This window comes from Octopus bimaculoides, chromosome 28, assembly GCF_046866305.1.
Source record: "Octopus bimaculoides isolate indiv1 chromosome 28, ASM4686630v1, whole genome shotgun sequence".
Lineage (NCBI taxonomy): Eukaryota > Metazoa > Mollusca > Cephalopoda > Octopoda > Octopodidae > Octopus > Octopus bimaculoides.
This window is the reverse complement of record NC_142955.1, coordinates 2,745,482-2,763,232: the sequence shown is the minus strand read 5'-3', so window position 1 is coordinate 2,763,232 and position 17,751 is coordinate 2,745,482. Positions and strand designations below refer to the sequence as shown.

The following is a 17,751-nucleotide window of genomic DNA, read 5'->3' as shown; positions in this document are numbered from 1 at the left end:
GCAACGGCCACGCTCAAAATGGTGTATTTTATGTGCCACCCGCACAAGAGCCAGTCCAGGGGCACTGGCAACGATCTCGCTCGAAAATCCTACGAATGCCAGTCAGGCGGTACTGGCAACAGTTTCCCTGTATAAAATGCCATCAGAGGGCTTTGATCAGCCCAGGGCTGTTGCAGGAGAAAGACATGTACCCAAAGTTCCATGCAGTGGGAATGAACCTGAAGTGATTTCGTTGGGAAGCAAATTTTTTTTACCTATACAACCAAGCCAAACAACACACACACACACACACACACACACATGTTCAATTTGTTTCTCTCTTTCACTCTTTCTCTCTCTCTCTCTCTCTCTCTCTCTCTTCATCCAGCTCAGAGTTTGTCATCCTCAACTAATTCCAGTGCTGGACCCTCGTCACCAACTTCCTGCTCCACACCCGTCGACCTCTGGCAGAGACTCACCATGTTCATCAGTGACAACCAGAACCTCAACATTCCGGCTACCACTGACGCCGTCTCTCTCGGTGGCGACACGTCCGAATTTAGTAAAGATCCATCCTGAAGACAAAAGAAGGAAGAAAGAAAGAAGCAACAGCACTGGAGACCTCAACATGCATCTCTGCAATTCTTCCCTTTCTGTCTTTGTTTTTTGTTTGGTATTCTGTGTTGAGAGAGGTTTAGGTCGGTGGCAGGTGAAATGGATCTCAGGTCTGTTTCTCTGAGCCCTTTCCCCATTTTTGCCTTGCCCCCCCCCCCCCCCCTCTCCCCCATCACCTATCACATCACTGCTGCTACTACTACTTCTACTCATTACAGACACACTATGAATCATTAAGGGTGCTATGTTCTGTGCAGTGTGTGTGTGTGTGTTTGAACTGAACTGCATTAGATTCAGAGTCGTTTGTGCATATCACAGATTCTTTGACCGACATTCCTGCTTCCACCACCGCTGCCTCCACCGCCACCGTCCCCCCTCCCCCTTAGTGCTTCCTCTCTCTTCTCCCTCCCCACCCTTTTGTCCCCTTTCTGTTTAACCTACGGACAATCATGGCCCACCGCAGACTCTTCGTTGATGGACACTGTGCCAGTTTGTTAAACCAATTTTAAAATACGACACAAAGACACACTTACACAAACCTTACCATAACACACATACACACACGTGTGTATGCACACACACATGCATATAAACACATACACGCACTTGTGATTATGGAATTCTTTACACTGTGATATATATGTGCCTCTGTGTTTACATGTGTGTGTGTATATATGTATATATATATAGCTATCTATATATATATGTGTGCGTGTGTATGTAGATAATTGTTATTTGTAATTATAACGAGAATTGTATATCAATACAGAATCTTATTTTTCCTTTGTTGTTGTTCTTTATTGAATATTCTTTTATTCGTGTTTATCAAATGCGTCACATGTGCCATCAGTATTGAGTGCTCTTTGGCTCCCACTCCTAATCGGTTAAACTCTGTACGTCAACAAGAACTAGATGTGAGCCTCTGGTTTCATATCTGTACAGAAATCGGCACTTCTTGGATCGGCTAAACTTCCTACTATTCTGTGTGTGTGTGTGTGTGAGAGAGAGGCCCTGTGACATCATAACAAGTGCCTATGTCTATCTCGTTAGGATGTTGAACATTGTTAAAAGAGATAATGATAATTATCTCTTTAAAAAAAAAAAAAAAAGAGAAAGAAATGCTTTCTAGTTGATGTATCAATACCAGCAGATGACAACGTTTCCCTAAAAGAAATGGAAAAACTTTCAAAATACAAAGACCTGGAAATAGAGGTAACTTGAATGTGGAATCTAAAAACAGAAACAATTCCTATCATAGTAGGTGCCTTAGGTATAATAAAAAATTATTCAGACAAATACATAACAAAAACACCAGGACTTACAAATATATATAACATACAGAAAATTGCACTACTGGGTACTGCACACATCCTACGCAAAACACTTTCAATACAGTAAACATAAGAGCATCACAGCAAACCACAGCACATACCCAAGGCGCACAGAGCTGCACTCGGTAGTGAAGTGAAAGCACGTTATAAAAATAAAACTACTGAACAATAATAATAATAATAATAATAATAATAATAATAATAATCCTTTTTACTTTTGGCACAAAGCCTGAGATTTTGGGGGAGGTGACTAATAGATAACATTGACCCCTCAATGTTTCATTGGTACTTATTTTATTGACCCCAAAAGGATGAAAGGCAAATTCACCCGGTGTGCTTACTATTCTGGCAGCTTGCCAACTTAATGATGATAATAATAATAATAAAAATAATAATAATCTTTTCTACTTTAGCTACAAGGCCTGAAATTTCGGGGGAGGGGGCAAGTTGATTAGATCGGCCCCAGTACACAACTGGTACTTAATTTATCAACCTTGAAAGGATGGAAAGTAAAGTTGACCCCAACGGCATTTGAACTCAGAGCATGAAGACAGATGAAGTACTGCTAAACATTTCACCTGGTGTGCTAATGATTCTGCCAGCTCGTCACCTTAATGATAATAGTAATAATAATAATAATAATCCTTAAACAAACCTTATTGAGAGACCTTTTCACCGAGAGAAAATTCTAAGTGGACCTCACCTGCAAGGTCATGCGTTGTTTATCTTGATATGAGACCACCATGTCACGGACATGTAGTTGTGATGAATGTGCCTGGTGTACCCTTATCAGACGGGCAGTCATGATGGGTATAACGGGCTTCGTGTATTTGTACCCCAGTGTCACTTTGATGGCATGCACTGCTCTCTCACTCAATAATAATGGTTTCAGATTTTGCCACAAGGGCAGCCATTTTGGGGGTGGGGGTGGGGGAGGGATGAGTTGATTACATTGACCTCCCCCAGTGTTCAACTGGTTCTTATTTTATTGATCCCCAAAAGGATGAAAGGCAAAGTCGACCTCAGTTGGTATTATTGTGGTCACATAATTGAAGTGTGAGCCTGATCGCACCATTTTTCTTTCTGGTTTTAAAGTGTAAGCATGGCCGCTCCACTAGCAATGTGCACCAAGGGAAGAACTCTGAATGTAGCGATGGGTGAAATACCACTATGCATTTCGTCCAGTGCACTAACGAGTCTACCAGCTCGTTACCTTAATAATAATAATGATATGAGAGAGAGTCAAAAATCAGATGCACTCTTGTTTTTTTTTTTTTTTCAATGTATTTACACAGCAGTAGGAGATAAACAAGTGCACCATCCTTGTATATAGTCTCCTTGTTTTATTCACTTGGTCCAGCGGTCCACAAGCTTGCATGTTCCTTCCAAAGAGAAGGTTTTCAGTTGGTTGTGCAACCATTTATGCACTGCTTTCGTTACATCTTCATTCCTAGGAAATTGTCGACCTCGTAAACCATTTTTGAACGGTCCAAAGATACGATAGTTGGAAGAGGCAAGATCTTCCTTGTAGGCAAGGTGTTCCAGCACCTCAAAACCCAAATGGTTAATGGTTTCAACAGTCTGCGCAGCCGTGTGTGGACGTGCATTATCATGCGACAAGAAAATTTTCTTCAACAACAGGCTTCGATGTTTGGTGCAAATTGTTGGTTTTGGTTTGTTGGCTCGTAAAGCACTCTTGCACTGTTGATCGTACAGCCCTTTTCCAGCACCTGACACACCTTCCAACCAGAGAAATCGGATCACTGCTCCCTGTTCTTCCCTTGGTGCACATTGCTAGTGGAGCGGCCATGCTTACACTGTAAAACCAGAAAGAAAAATGGTGCGATCAGGCTCACACTTCAATTATGTGACCACAATAATACCAACTATGAGCACGCATGTGCAGAAGGCAGTAATATATTATGAAGTTCCACAATTCTATACTTGGTACCAAAATAAATTCACACGACCCAACATTTTCCCCTTCATAAATTTGAGGAAAATGGGTATTTTTTAATGAAATTTTATAGGTATTTCTATAAAATTTCATTAAAAAATACCCATTTTCATGAAAGTTATGAAGGGGGAAAATGTCGTGGAAGTTTCATTAAAAAATATCCATTTTCCTGGAAGTTATGAGGAAACAAAGTCGATGGGGTGTACATCTGTAGTTATGCCCCAAAGTCAGTGGGGCACAATTCTGTTGTTATGCCGAAATATTTATAAAAGAGGATGTATATAAAATTGTGTAGAAACATGTTTGTGTATAAATTATACATGTATATGATTAAGTTTAAAACAGAAATATCACAAGATATTAGAATACTTTATCGTATAGGCTTTACTTTATACGGACAATCGAGGTTTACTTGAAATATACATATTTTCAACATATAGTTACATCCTTGTTGTTGTTGGTACTCCGTCGAGGGTTCCAGTTGATCCGATCAACGGAACAGCCTGCTCGTGAAATTAACGTGTAAGTGGCTGAGCACTCCACAGACACGTGTACCCTTAACGTAGTTCTCGGGGATATTCAGCGTGACACAGTGTGACAAGGCTGACCCTTTGAATTACAGGCACAACAGAAACAGGAAGTAAGAGTGAGAGAAAGTTGGGGTGAAAGAGTACAGCAGGGTTCGCCACCATCCCCTGCCGGAAAGCACTCCGTCGGTTACGACGACGAGGGATACGATCAAAGGAACAACTTGCTCGTGAAATTAACGTGCAAGTGGCTGAGCACTCCACAGACACGTAGTTCTCAGGGAGATTCAGCGTGACACAGAGTGTGACAAGGTTGGCCCTTTGAAATACAGGTACTACTAATTTTTACCAGCTGAGTGGATGGGAGCAGCGTGAAATAAAGTGTCTTGCTCAAGGACACAACGCGTCGCCGGGAATTGAACTCACGACCTTACGAGCCGAATACCCTAACCACTAAGCCACGCACCTTCACAGTTACATCCTAAGGCTGTGTAATATATCAACTTAGAGAAAGTAGTTGTAGACAGACGAAAGTAAAGCCTATACAATAATGTAAACAGAATACTTGTGCACAACGACCGGAAGTTATGGGAATCTAGTACCGAAAGATCGCCCCTCTTTATGTATATACATTCAAAAGTGAGTTCATATTCATGTTTATAGCCTTATTTCTATACATTCCTAAATATGTGTGTGTGTATATATATATATATATATATATATATATATATATATATATATATATATATTTGAAGGTTTGGAGGTGATGTACAGAAATTATATAGAAAAAATTTTTTAATTAAGGTACTCAGAAACCTGGATGTTTGTACATTTACAGATTTTTATTAATGTCACATATTAAATGAAGCGCTTCATTTAACATGTGACATTAATAAAAATCTGTAAATGTACAAACACCCAGGTTTCTGAGTACCTTAATTAAACATTTTTTTCTATATATATATATATATATATATATATACACACACACACATGTGCATATACTGTATATAAATATACACACACGGCGGTGCATCAGCATGGCCGCAGCTCTAAGCTGAAACTATAAACAACAACACACACAAAGAGAGTGCGTTGAGGAATGTTACAACACTGATTGTTAGTGTGTAGAATGCAATGTATGCGATGCGGGTTCGATTCCCGGGTGAAGCCATTTACAATAATAATAAGAAGAAGAAAGAATAAGATTGAAGTTTAATATTTCTGGAAATATTTATTTGTCAAAATGAAAGAAAGCAAAAGATTGAAGTCTAGGAATAATTCCAAAAACCATCAAAGAATTTTCTGAAACATTCAAACCAAGAACTTCACAGACTTCATTTTCATAATTCCTGAGGAGTAAATATTTTGGATTATCTTCAAATGTCAGGATTTCATCATCTTCAGGTGTTTCCCCTTCAATATGTCCAGGTATTTCGTAAATATTGTTTCTTATATCTGTTATATAAACGCATTCACCATTTATGGTTAAATGAGGTCTTGGAATATAATATTCCAGACCAGAATATTTTCTTCCTTCTATTCTTAGTCTCCTCACCAAAGACTTTTCCCTGAACCATTCCACAAAACACAAATTTTCCCACCTTCCAGGCTCCTTCTCCCTCCTCAAAACAACAACATCACCAAAAGATGTGACTCCCACACCATCCACCCCTTCATCTCCCTCAAACCTTCCCTTTCTCCCCATCCACCCCCAACACACTTCATCTTTAAATTCCCCATCTTCAATATCAACCACATCCACATAATAAAGGTCAAAGATGTTACAGTCTTTCCAATAATAGTAATCCTTGTTGTTCTCCCATATTCTTTTGTATTTCTCTTCTCTCTCTTCTTGAGTCATGTCTCTAATATAATGACCACCACATACGAGTTGATTGTCGTTGTAGTTATAAATCCTGTTGTAGTATTTCTCAGTTCTGATGGTCTTTAAACGACGGAGATCCCTGTTGAAGACCCTCATTTCCTTCCCAAAGGCGACAATGAAACATTCATCTGTCCACCAACATATGTCCAGTGGTTCTTCTTCTTCTTGTTCATGTTGAAGTATGTCCGCTGTTGTTGTTGTTCCGATTAATGTGACAATTTCTCGAAATATCAACACACTCACATTCTCATCTAACTTAATTAGTTTATTGTTCTGGTCCCTAATGTCCCAATAATCATAATCAACAGGTTCCTCGAATGCAGGAATGGAAAAAGGGACCATTGCTGTTCTATATGGAAGTCTCCTCACTGATATTTCATCAATTCCTGAATTGTCCAAGCTTGAGATGTCTTCAAATCTTCTCCATTCAGTTGAAATATTTCTTTTCTTTTGGGAACCGTGGCCATTATGTGTTTTCCTTGTGTAAAACACACACCACCAACTAAACTCACCACATTTCTGTGACATAGCAGCTCCCCGTCTTCATCAAATATTTTAACAGTTCCATTATTGGCTTTTTCACACACAACTGTCTTTCCTTCATCAGAAATATCAAAATCTTTTACTTGAACAGGAAATTCATCTGTTTGTAAACGAGCAACCGGGAACCTTTCTCGATTCACCATAAACAACCCTTCAACATACAATTCATTCTCTCTCCATATCCTCCTGGGGCTTCCAACAAATCTTGGTCCTTTACAGTTTATACTGGAGAAATATACTTCCTGTTTCTAAATTCTTTTATTTAAAAATATTCCCTTGTATTCCCCATTCTGGGTCAAACACAAAATGTTTTGATATCCGGATAAACCGAAATATTTTTCCCACTCACCATGAATGTACAAAAAACTGTCATCAATTGTCATCCCCGTAACTTAGTGATTCGGCAAAAGAGACCGATAAAATAAGTACTAGGCTTACAAAGAATAAGTCCTCACTCCTCCATTTTCAGACAATCAACGCTTAATGTGGGTCAACAAAATCTTTATTTCTTTCTGAATTAATTTCTTTACACAGAAATAAGCCAAGGAAGTTTTAACCTACATACTCACCTATATACACACATATACATCTAAATTCATAGACAGGCCCAAACATATATGCATTCATACCTACAAGTATACACGCATTTATATAGGTAACTGAGTGTGAACGTGTGTATGTGTCTATATATACATATATATATATATATATATATATATATATATATATAAATAAAATAAAATAAAAATAAAAATAACAAGTGGAAATTTTAACGGTGTGTTAAATTTTAAGGCACGATAAGAAAATGACTCTCCCCAGACACAACAGAATATGCTTCAACACACAAACTCACATAAAGAATCTTGCAAACCAAATCCCAAAACGAAATATATGTGCTCCAGCATGGCCACAGTCAAAAGACTGAAACAAGTAAAAGAGTAAAAGAGTATATATATATATATATATATACACACAAATATATGTACATTATGTAATATGTGTGTATGAATGTATGGAGATGGTATGTTTCTGCACCAATGAACGTATTAAAGTGAGGAAAATATTTCTCTGTAGAAATGCTCCTTCAAGTTGAATGAAGACATTGGTGATAATTTAGCACAACAGGAGCAACAAAGATAAAAAGTAGGACATAGAAACACACACACACAATAATATATGGCTGGTTTGTGGGGTTGCCATAAAACGCTTAGCTTTATGGCGCTTCTTCAGACCTTAATTAATCTACTACACCATAACTTAGAGTGTGCTTCTCTCACAGGTATATATATATATATCTGTAAAAGTATGTGACAGTTATTCGGTAGCCATGATAAAACTCCAAGTTTCGGATGCCGGGGTGGGAACCCACGCCAACATCTCTTCAGTTATCCGGCCATTGAAAATTCCTGTGAAAAATGACCCCCACAAACCGGCCACATATATATATATATAGATATATATAAATATATAAAGATGAGAATGTATGTCTGTCTGTCTGTGTGAATCCCTAAAACTTGAGAACTACACAACCAATACCAATTTCATTCAAATTTTACACATGCCTTACTCAGGGTCCATGTTGTGTCATAGGCCCCCAAAAATGTTTACTTCTTGTCTAGTGTGAGCCCAGAGCAATATCATATCTCCTCCACTATTTCAGTACTGTTGTACCATTGAATTACAAATAACACTCATCTTTTATGCTTGGGTGACCCAACAACTTTCAAGAGTACAACTGTATTCGTCTTTGCTTAGATAAAATGTAGCCACATGTTAAGTTGCTGGAAAACATGGGTAGGATTGGCTGAAGAAATTAACACTAAAAAAGGAGTCTGAGAGCATTATACTGGCAGCGCAAGACCAAGTTTTGGCCATGAATTGGAGGTTCAGCCTTAGAAATGAGCAAATGTCTGTGCCGTATCCGTAACAGAGTGGACAAAACCATTTCCCATATTGCAAACGAATGCCTTAGACTTGCCCACAACCACCACATGTGACGTGATGAGGTAGCGAAAGTGCTACACTGGAAACTGCGAAATGTGGGGTCTAGAGAGAGGGCAGACGTGGGATGAACAGACACAGCAAAAAGTGGTGGAGTTAGACACTTGCAAACTCTCTTGGGATTTCCCAATCCAAATGGATCAGGTGCCTAACAGACTGGATGTAGTGGTGGTGGATAAGATGCACCACATGTGCTGTAGAGTTGATGGTGTGTGTCCCCATAAGCCACGAATAGCCAAGAAGGAAGATAAAAAAAAATAGATATATATATACAGTCCTCTTAAGTACGAAATAGCCAGGCTTTGGAAAATGGAGAAGGTGAAGACAGTGCCAATTATTTTTGGTTCCTTGGGGACAGTATCAGAAGGCATCAAGAGGAATATAAAGGAAATTGGAATAGGGTCTCCAGTAGAGCTGTTACAAACATTTTACCTCCTTGGCACGGCCAGAATAACCAGAGAAGTATTAGAGAGCTGAAGAGAATGGATAGTATGGTACCGCATGCTGCAGGCAGTAAGTCTGCTACCCATGCAGGAGTCCAAGAGCTACAAAAAAAAAAAAAAAACTGTGATAAAAAGAATAAATAATAATTCTTTCTACTGGAAGCACAAAGCCTCAAATTTGTGGGGTGTGGACAAGTCGATTATATGGACCCTAGTATTTCACTGGTACTAAATTTATCGACCCTGAAAGAATGAAAAGCAAAGTCAACCTCGCTGGAATTTGAACTCAGAGCGTAGAGACGGACGAGAGGTTGTTAAGCATTTTGTCCGGTGTGATAACGATTCTGCCAGCTCACCGACTTGTGGCGCCATAAATATGATGCTGGGAAGCTAAAGAATGTAAAACAGAGTTATTCTTTCAGATAAATCCAGGCCTTGTGCCTAGAGTAGAAAGGATTATTTTAGTTTAATTGTTGAAGCTTAGCACCTTTTTTTTTAGTTTAATTCTGTGGCGTATGTTTCATTAAATAATTGTTTTATATATAAGCGCAAGCATTGCTATGTGATAATAAGGTTGCTTCCAAACTACATGGTTCCGTGTCCAGTGCAAGAGCCGTTTAATATTTGCAATTTTAATAACGGAGTCTGCTTGGTAATGTGGTAAATACGAGGTCAGAACAACTTGAATCTTCTGTTTACAAACACCAAATTCAGTGAAAAGGAATATATTTTACAAAAAAGAAACCAAAAAAAGGGAAGAAGAACAATACATCATTTCCACACCAAGTGCCTTAATCAGTCGCACACCATCGGATCCCACTGAAGCAAACCAACTCGCTTGTAGCATTACTGTGGGCGATGGTGAGGCTAAGGCTAAGGTGGCCCAACCCACCTCCAAATGCCTCAAACGCCACCGGCAGGAAAAGATAGTTCACCGTCAGGTCCTGATAGTTCAGGCTTTTGTTCCGTTTGACAATGGAAGCTGTGACCCTCTCATTTACCACAGCATCCAAGATGTAGGAAGGAGCAAAAATGTCACAGACTGTGGCGTCCCAGATGCGGCACCTACCTCTTACCCAGGGACAAAGAGTAAGACCGTCCAGTTTCTTCTCATTGTTTCTGGATAATCCCGCTGGCCCCAGAACTGAGGGGAATATTAATTCGAGCCAGGACTCACTTAATGATTAAGTGTAGTTCCATGTAACGAGGGAAACGACCAACATTTAGGTGGCAAGAGAGACCATGAGGGCTGGTGGAGTCAAGGGGCCAGCCACAGGCTATATCTTGATTTAAAATAAACTGTGTTATATTGATATATAGGGTGCCCTTTTTAAGGGCTTAGGGTAACTTTTAACAAGAAATAAGGGTTTAGTGAAGAATAAATTAGAATGAGGGGAACACTTATTTCTTTTAGGTTTGTATGTTACCAATATTATTTGAAAGAAGAATTCCTTAATTGAATGAAAAAATACAGTATTTTATTTTCTGTCGTGAATAAATTCCCAGAATATGTGAAAGGAATTGAAATCAAGAACAACAAATAATATATAACCATGTACTCAGGTGGCGAGCTGTCAGAATCGTCCATCCTTATGTTCTGAGTTCAACTTTCATCGACGTCAACTTTACTTTTCCCCTTTCTGGGTCCATGAATTAAGTACCGGTAGAGCACATGGGTCAAGGCAATCGATTTATCCTCACTTCTAAAACTGCTGGCCTTGTGCCAAAGTTTGAAATTATTATTATTATTATTATTATTATTATTATTATTATTATCATTATCATTATTATTATTATTATTATTATTATTATTATTATTATTATTATTATTATTATCATTATTATTATCATCATCATCATCATCATCATCATCATCATCATCATCATCATCATCATCATTATTATTATCATTATTATCATTATTATTATTATTATTATTATTATTATTATTATTATTATCATTATTATCATTATTATCATTATTATTATTATTATTATTATTATTATTATTATCATTATTATCATTATTATCATTATTATTATTATTATTATTATCATTATTATTATTATTATTATTATCATTATTATTATTATTATTATTATTATTATCATTATTATTATTATTATTATTATTATTATCATTATTATTATTATTATTATTATTATTATTATTATTATCATTATTATCATTATTATTATTATTATTATTATCATTATTATTATTATTATTATTATCATTATTATTATTATTATTATTATTATCATTATTATTATTATTATTATTATTATTATCATTATTATCATTATTATTATTATTATTATTATCATTATTATTATTATTATTATTATCATTATTATTATTATTATTATTATTATCATTATTATCATTATTATTATTATTATTATTATTATTATCATTATTATCATTATTATCATTATTATTATTATTATTATTATTATTATCATTATTATCATTATTATTATTATTATTATTATCATTATTATTATTATTATTATTATCATTATTATTATTATTATTATTATTATTATTATTATCATTATTATTATTATTATTATTATTATTATTATCATTATTATCATTATTATCATTATTATTATTATTATCATTATCATTATTATTATTATTATTATTATTATTATTATTATTATTATTAAGGAGGCGAGCTGGCAGAATCGTTAGCACGATGGGCAAAATGCATAGCGGCATTTCGTCTGCCGTTACGTTCTGAGTTCAAATGCTGCTGGGGGTCAACTTTGCCTTTCATTCTTTCGGGGGCTGATAAAATTAGTACCAGATATGTACTGGGGGTTGATGTAATCGACTTAATCTCCTCATCCAAATTTGAGGCCTTGTACTATTATTATTATTATTATTATTATTATCATCATCATTATCATCATCTGTGATAAAAGACTTTCGGATAATTCTTAATTACTGGTTATTCTTTATTTCAAAGTAGGCAACCACAAATCACAAAGGTTTCAAGTAGTGCCTTCTTCTCTTGTGACTCAAAGAGACAACACTCTCCTTAGAATGCGATCTGTACCCAACAAGGCTGTCTTCTGGATCACTTCGAGCCTGACACCAGCTCCAATATTCTTAATATGTTTTTCAAAGCCCTTGGTAACTGCTCCTAATGCTCCAATTACCACCAGTATCACCACTACTTTCCTCATGCCCCATAGCTTTCCTGTCTCATCCCGCAGTGGCTGGTATGTCACAATCTTTCCTGTTTCCTTATATTTCACCCTCGAATCGCCTGGTACGGCAACATCTATAATATCTGCTTCTTTTTCCTTTTTATGGACGAGCACGATATCTAGTCATCTCATCTCTATGACTTGGTTGCAATATTGGATGTGATAAAACCTTTCGCTGAAACAATAACTCCAGGAGAAAATTTTCCCACCCCGTGTTATGCAAATACATAAATTATTTTTGGCTGCGAGTGATGCCATTGACTTGTAGGACTTACGCTTCGTTAGCTCCATAGTAGATCCGCCTTGAATGCTTGCTACGCATAAGTGAAGCGTTGTGTTTATCCATTTGCGTGTATGTGCTTTATATTCAACGTTAGGTGGAGATGGAGTATATGTAATCTGGGTATACCCCCCCTTTTAAATTTTGTTTTTTTTACGGAATCCTATGTTTCAGACCATGGCGAATCCGATTCTGTAAAAAATTTTTCAAAACTCTCAATTTCAAAATTTCGATCCCCCCCCCCCCGGTTTTTATATAGATCCACAGGGTAAACCTAACCCTAACCCTAACCCTAACCCTGACCGTAACCCTGACCCTAACCCTAACCCTGACCCTGACCCTAACCCTAACCCTAAACCTAACCCTAACACTAGTTTTGTGAGATTTGGCTGTTATTTCTAGCATGTAAATAGCCTGCTTGGTGGGGGGGGGGTTGAAATTTTTCAAAAAAATTTTTTTCAGAATCGGAATCTCCATAAAAATCTCCGTAAAAAAAAATTAATAAATAAGGTGGGGAAAGGTTCAGATTACATATAGTCCATCTCTACCCAACGTTATCCCTTGTGCAGGTGGCACCACGTAAAATACACTATTTCGAGCGTGACCGTTGCCAGTACCTCCTGACTGGCCTTCGTTTTGAATTGTTTTGAAAGTATTGAATTTAATATTTTTGTATCTTTTCATTTGTCTTGCTCACTTACGTTCTGTTATTCGTGGCAATAGGTGGTCTTGTTCTAGCAAAATGACCACTTAGTGGTCATCCCTCTTATATGTATGTAATATATATATATGTGTGTGTGTGTGTGTGTGTGTATACATGTTGTTGTTGATACTCCGTCGCTTACGACGTCGAGGGTTCCAGTTGATCCGATCAACGGAACAGCCTGCTCGTGAACTTAACTTGCAAGTGGCTGAGCACTCCACAGACACGTGTACCCTTAACGTAGTTCTCGGGGATATTCAGCGTGACACAGAGTGTGACAAGGCCGACCCTTTGAATTACAGGCACAACAGAAACAGGAAGTAAGAGTGAGAGAAAGTTGTGGTGAAAGAGTACAGCAGGGTTCGCCACCATCCCCTGCCGGAGCCTCATAGAGCTTTTAGGTGTTTTCGCTCAATAAACATTCACAACGCCCGGTCTGGAAATCGAAACCGCTACCCTAACCATACATATGTACACACACATACAAACACCATAGGCACTATCGCACTATCATGCTATTAGCTGTCAGAAGTGAAAGTGCTCACTGCTAGAGAAGTATCTGTCTGTCTGCCTGCCTGCCTGTTGCTGGCCTGTCGATTCTTTGGCTACTGACAGCTAATACCATGACTGGCCGGAGCGAGCTATATGTCTGTCTGTCTGTCTCTCTCTCTATCTATCTATCTATTACTCGAAAGTTCGCGCGTCCGCGCTAGCTAGTCGTGAGTAGAAAACACAAATTTAATATAAAAACATATTTCCTGAAATTGCAAATTATTTAAAATATAAAAAGAGAATTTATCAAAATAGAAAACAAATGAAGTTTGAAGTTTAAAAATAATAGGATCGACCACTCACGACTAGCTAGCGCGGACGCGCGAACTTTCGAGTAATAGATAGATAGATAGAGAGAGAGACAGACAGACAGACAGACATATAGCTCGCTCCGGCCAGTCATGGTATTAGCTGTCAGTAGCCAAAGAATCGACTCAAACCAGCAACAGGCATGCATGCATGCAGGCAGGCAGACAGACAGATACTTCACTAGCAGTGAGCACTTTCACTTCTGACAGTGCCACACCATACGCCCGTTCCCCAGTAAAAATGTCACACACACACTCAAAAGAAAAACACACACAATACAATCCCAACAAACGCTCACAAGCACACATGCACAGAAGCATGCACACACAATGACACACCTCCCCGACAAATACAAGCCACATAGACGCACTCACACAAACACACGCACACGTATACACACACATACTGTACTAACAATACAAACAAAACTAATCACTCACAATTACAGCGCACACACACATGTACACATGTACACCAGGAAACTACACAAACCATACCCACGTACACACACATACAAACGCATACCCAGTACCAACATACACGGAACACATACACATCACCTGGATAAACCCAACGTACAAGGACACCTAATAAATACAACACACACATACATACTCACACACACATACACCCTCATGCACACACATACAGTTGCTCCCTCACACACACACGCACCACAATGACAATTCAAACACAAACATACTTAGAGACACACACAATCTCACGTACACACACATAACACCCCCACCAACACACAACACAAATAGACATACGCACACATACAAACATACACATACATATGAACCATCACACACATACGGTTGCTTACACACACACACACACCACAAGGGTATTTAAAACAACACACTCACTCAGACAGAGAGACACACACACACTCACGTACACACACACTCCCACAAAACACTCCCACGCACACACACAGATGCACACATACATACACACACAGACGCACACATATGTACACACCCTCACACATACATACGGTTGCTCTCTCTCACACACACACCACAAGGACGATTAAAACAACACATACATACTCAGAAAAATAGATATACGCACAGTCTCACGTACACACACCTAACATCCCCCACCGACACAAAAAACACACAAACACACATACACACGCACACACATGAACAAACACATATACACATACACACACACAACACCCTAATAAATATTAATCACACACATACGCACTCACACAAACGTGCACACACATACACACTCACACAAACGTGCACACACATACACACACCATCCTACCATAGATAAAACACACATACTCATATACACATGCCACACACGCATACATACAGACATACACATATATATGAACCATCACACACATACGTTTGCTTACACACACACACACACACCACAAGGATATTTAAAACAACACACCCACTCAGACAGAGAGACACACACACACTCCCACACTCACACAAAACACTCCCACGCACACACACAGATGCACACATACATACACACACATACGTACACACCCTCACACATACATACGGTTGCTCTCACACACACACACCACAAGGATGATCAAAACAACACATACATACTCAGACAAAGAGATATACGCACACTCTCACGTACACACACCTAACATCCCCACCGACACGAAAAACACTCAAACACACACTCATATACACATTCCACAATAAACTCTGGGACCAATAAAAACGGTACACACACACACACGGACACAAACACACATATATACACACAGGATCTTTTTTTAATCAGCCAAAGGAGTAAATATAAACAACTGAATACTTGTCAGTGATTGGTTGAAATTATCGAAATAAGACAATTTTTTACATGAAATAAATTCGAATACAAAAATATTTTTCTGTTCTATAACACAAAATAGATAAGTATACGAAGTTTGAAAGTCTTTCGGTACCAAAAACATTAATGAAAAATGTGGCCCCCGTTTTAAAATAGATCCCACACACACATAGAGATGTGCACAAAACCAGTCCCAAAAACCAGTGAACCATGACAGACTAAGTCACAGACCAACCAAAAATAAAAAAATCCTTTTTAACTTTTCTTCCCTCCCACCCCAGCTAGCCAGTCATACTGTCTCTTGAGACAGCAAAACATTCCCGCAAAACGTTCCCTCAATATACACAAGAGAAAAAAGCCAGGTCAGTTCCTCCTCAACTTTATTCGATTATCAAAGAATATGTATACGTATTTTTCCATATATGTATTTTCATACACTGTTTTTAACATTTTCATCTTATTATCAGAGAATGTGTGATAATCAGTATGTAACACTACAAAGTTCATACAAAACTTTATACTTTAAATATATTTTATCATCAAAGAATGTATATATGCATTTTAATACTCAAACTGTTTTTTAACATTTTTTATTATTCTCAAAGACTTTTGATAATCTTTTTCTAAAAAAGTGAAACCTGTTAATTAAATAAATATTTTTAAAATAAGTGCATTTTCAAATCTTCTTTCATATATATTTCCACTCGTACGGTATTCCACAACTTTACTCTCTCTTTCCTTTCCTGAGCGTCCAATAATACTATCCATATCACGTCCTCACTTTTTTGTTTTTTTGTTATTGTGTTTTTGAACTATATATATATATATATATATATATATATATATATATATATATATATATATATGGCATAACTACAGGGTTTTACCCCCCAGACTTTGGGAGGTCATAACTTTCAGAAAAATGAATATTTTTTAATGAAATTTTCTATGCATATAGTATTTACTATGCAGAATGGGGGTGGGGGACAATTTTCGGAAATTCCAACAGAGTCCACTTAAATTCTTCTTAACTTCCAGGAAAATTAATATTTTTTCGTGAAATTTTCTACAAATATACCTTGATGTATGTACATTTCGGGCATGTAGGAATTTTGAAGGAAACAACTGCAGGTTATTTTTGAGAAGCGTTCCCCCACTCGGTGGTGTTTCGGAGCAAGTCGTCCATATTTGTTTCATTTTTCTATTTTTCTGAAAGTTATGACCTCTCAAAGTCTGGGGATATATATATATATATATATATATATATATATATATATATATATATATATATATACACACACACATAAGTACGTAAAGATCATATATATGCATATATTAAGGTGTTTGAACGTAAGCATGTAAATATGTATATATGTATATATATATATATATATATATATATGAACGGGAACGTGAAACTCGAGTAACGGTTTTTTTGTTATATTTCTGCTGCTTTTAAATAAAGCATATTACTCTACCTCTGGTATTTGAGTACTCTTTTTTCCACCTTGTTGCACATTTCATGTGCTTACTCCGGTATATATATATATATATATATATATATATATATATATGTA

At 37.1% G+C, this 17,751-nt stretch overlaps 3 protein-coding genes across 25 annotated transcripts in view; 2 read left to right on the top strand and 1 right to left on the bottom strand.

Annotated features, from left to right (window-relative positions):
* LOC106875122 (inositol hexakisphosphate and diphosphoinositol-pentakisphosphate kinase 2) overlaps positions 1-1,376 on the top strand; it is a 139,959-nt gene extending 138,583 nt beyond the window's left edge. For all 23 annotated transcript variants that reach the window (XM_089344104.1, XM_089344086.1, XM_089344102.1 and 20 more), the window contains one exon: positions 368-1,376. In XM_089344104.1, the coding sequence (XP_089200230.1) occupies positions 368-558 (191 nt within the window). In that variant the 3' untranslated portion in view covers positions 559-1,376. The remainder of the gene's footprint in view (positions 1-367) is intronic.
* A 4,241-nt stretch (positions 1,377-5,617) lies between these two features.
* Positions 5,618-7,076, bottom strand: LOC149130467 (uncharacterized). Its single transcript, XM_089343864.1, has one exon. It carries the CDS (start codon positions 6,823-6,825, stop codon positions 5,644-5,646), a length of 1,182 nt encoding a protein of 393 aa, XP_089199990.1. The 5' UTR covers positions 6,826-7,076; the 3' UTR covers positions 5,618-5,643.
* Positions 7,077-13,373: 6,297 nt separating this feature from the next.
* LOC149130466 (uncharacterized) overlaps positions 13,374-17,751 on the top strand; it is a 21,734-nt gene continuing 17,356 nt past the window's right edge. The window contains exon 1 of the mRNA XM_089344326.1: positions 13,374-16,536. The gene's annotated coding sequence lies outside the window, so the exon portion shown is untranslated. The remainder of the gene's footprint in view (positions 16,537-17,751) is intronic.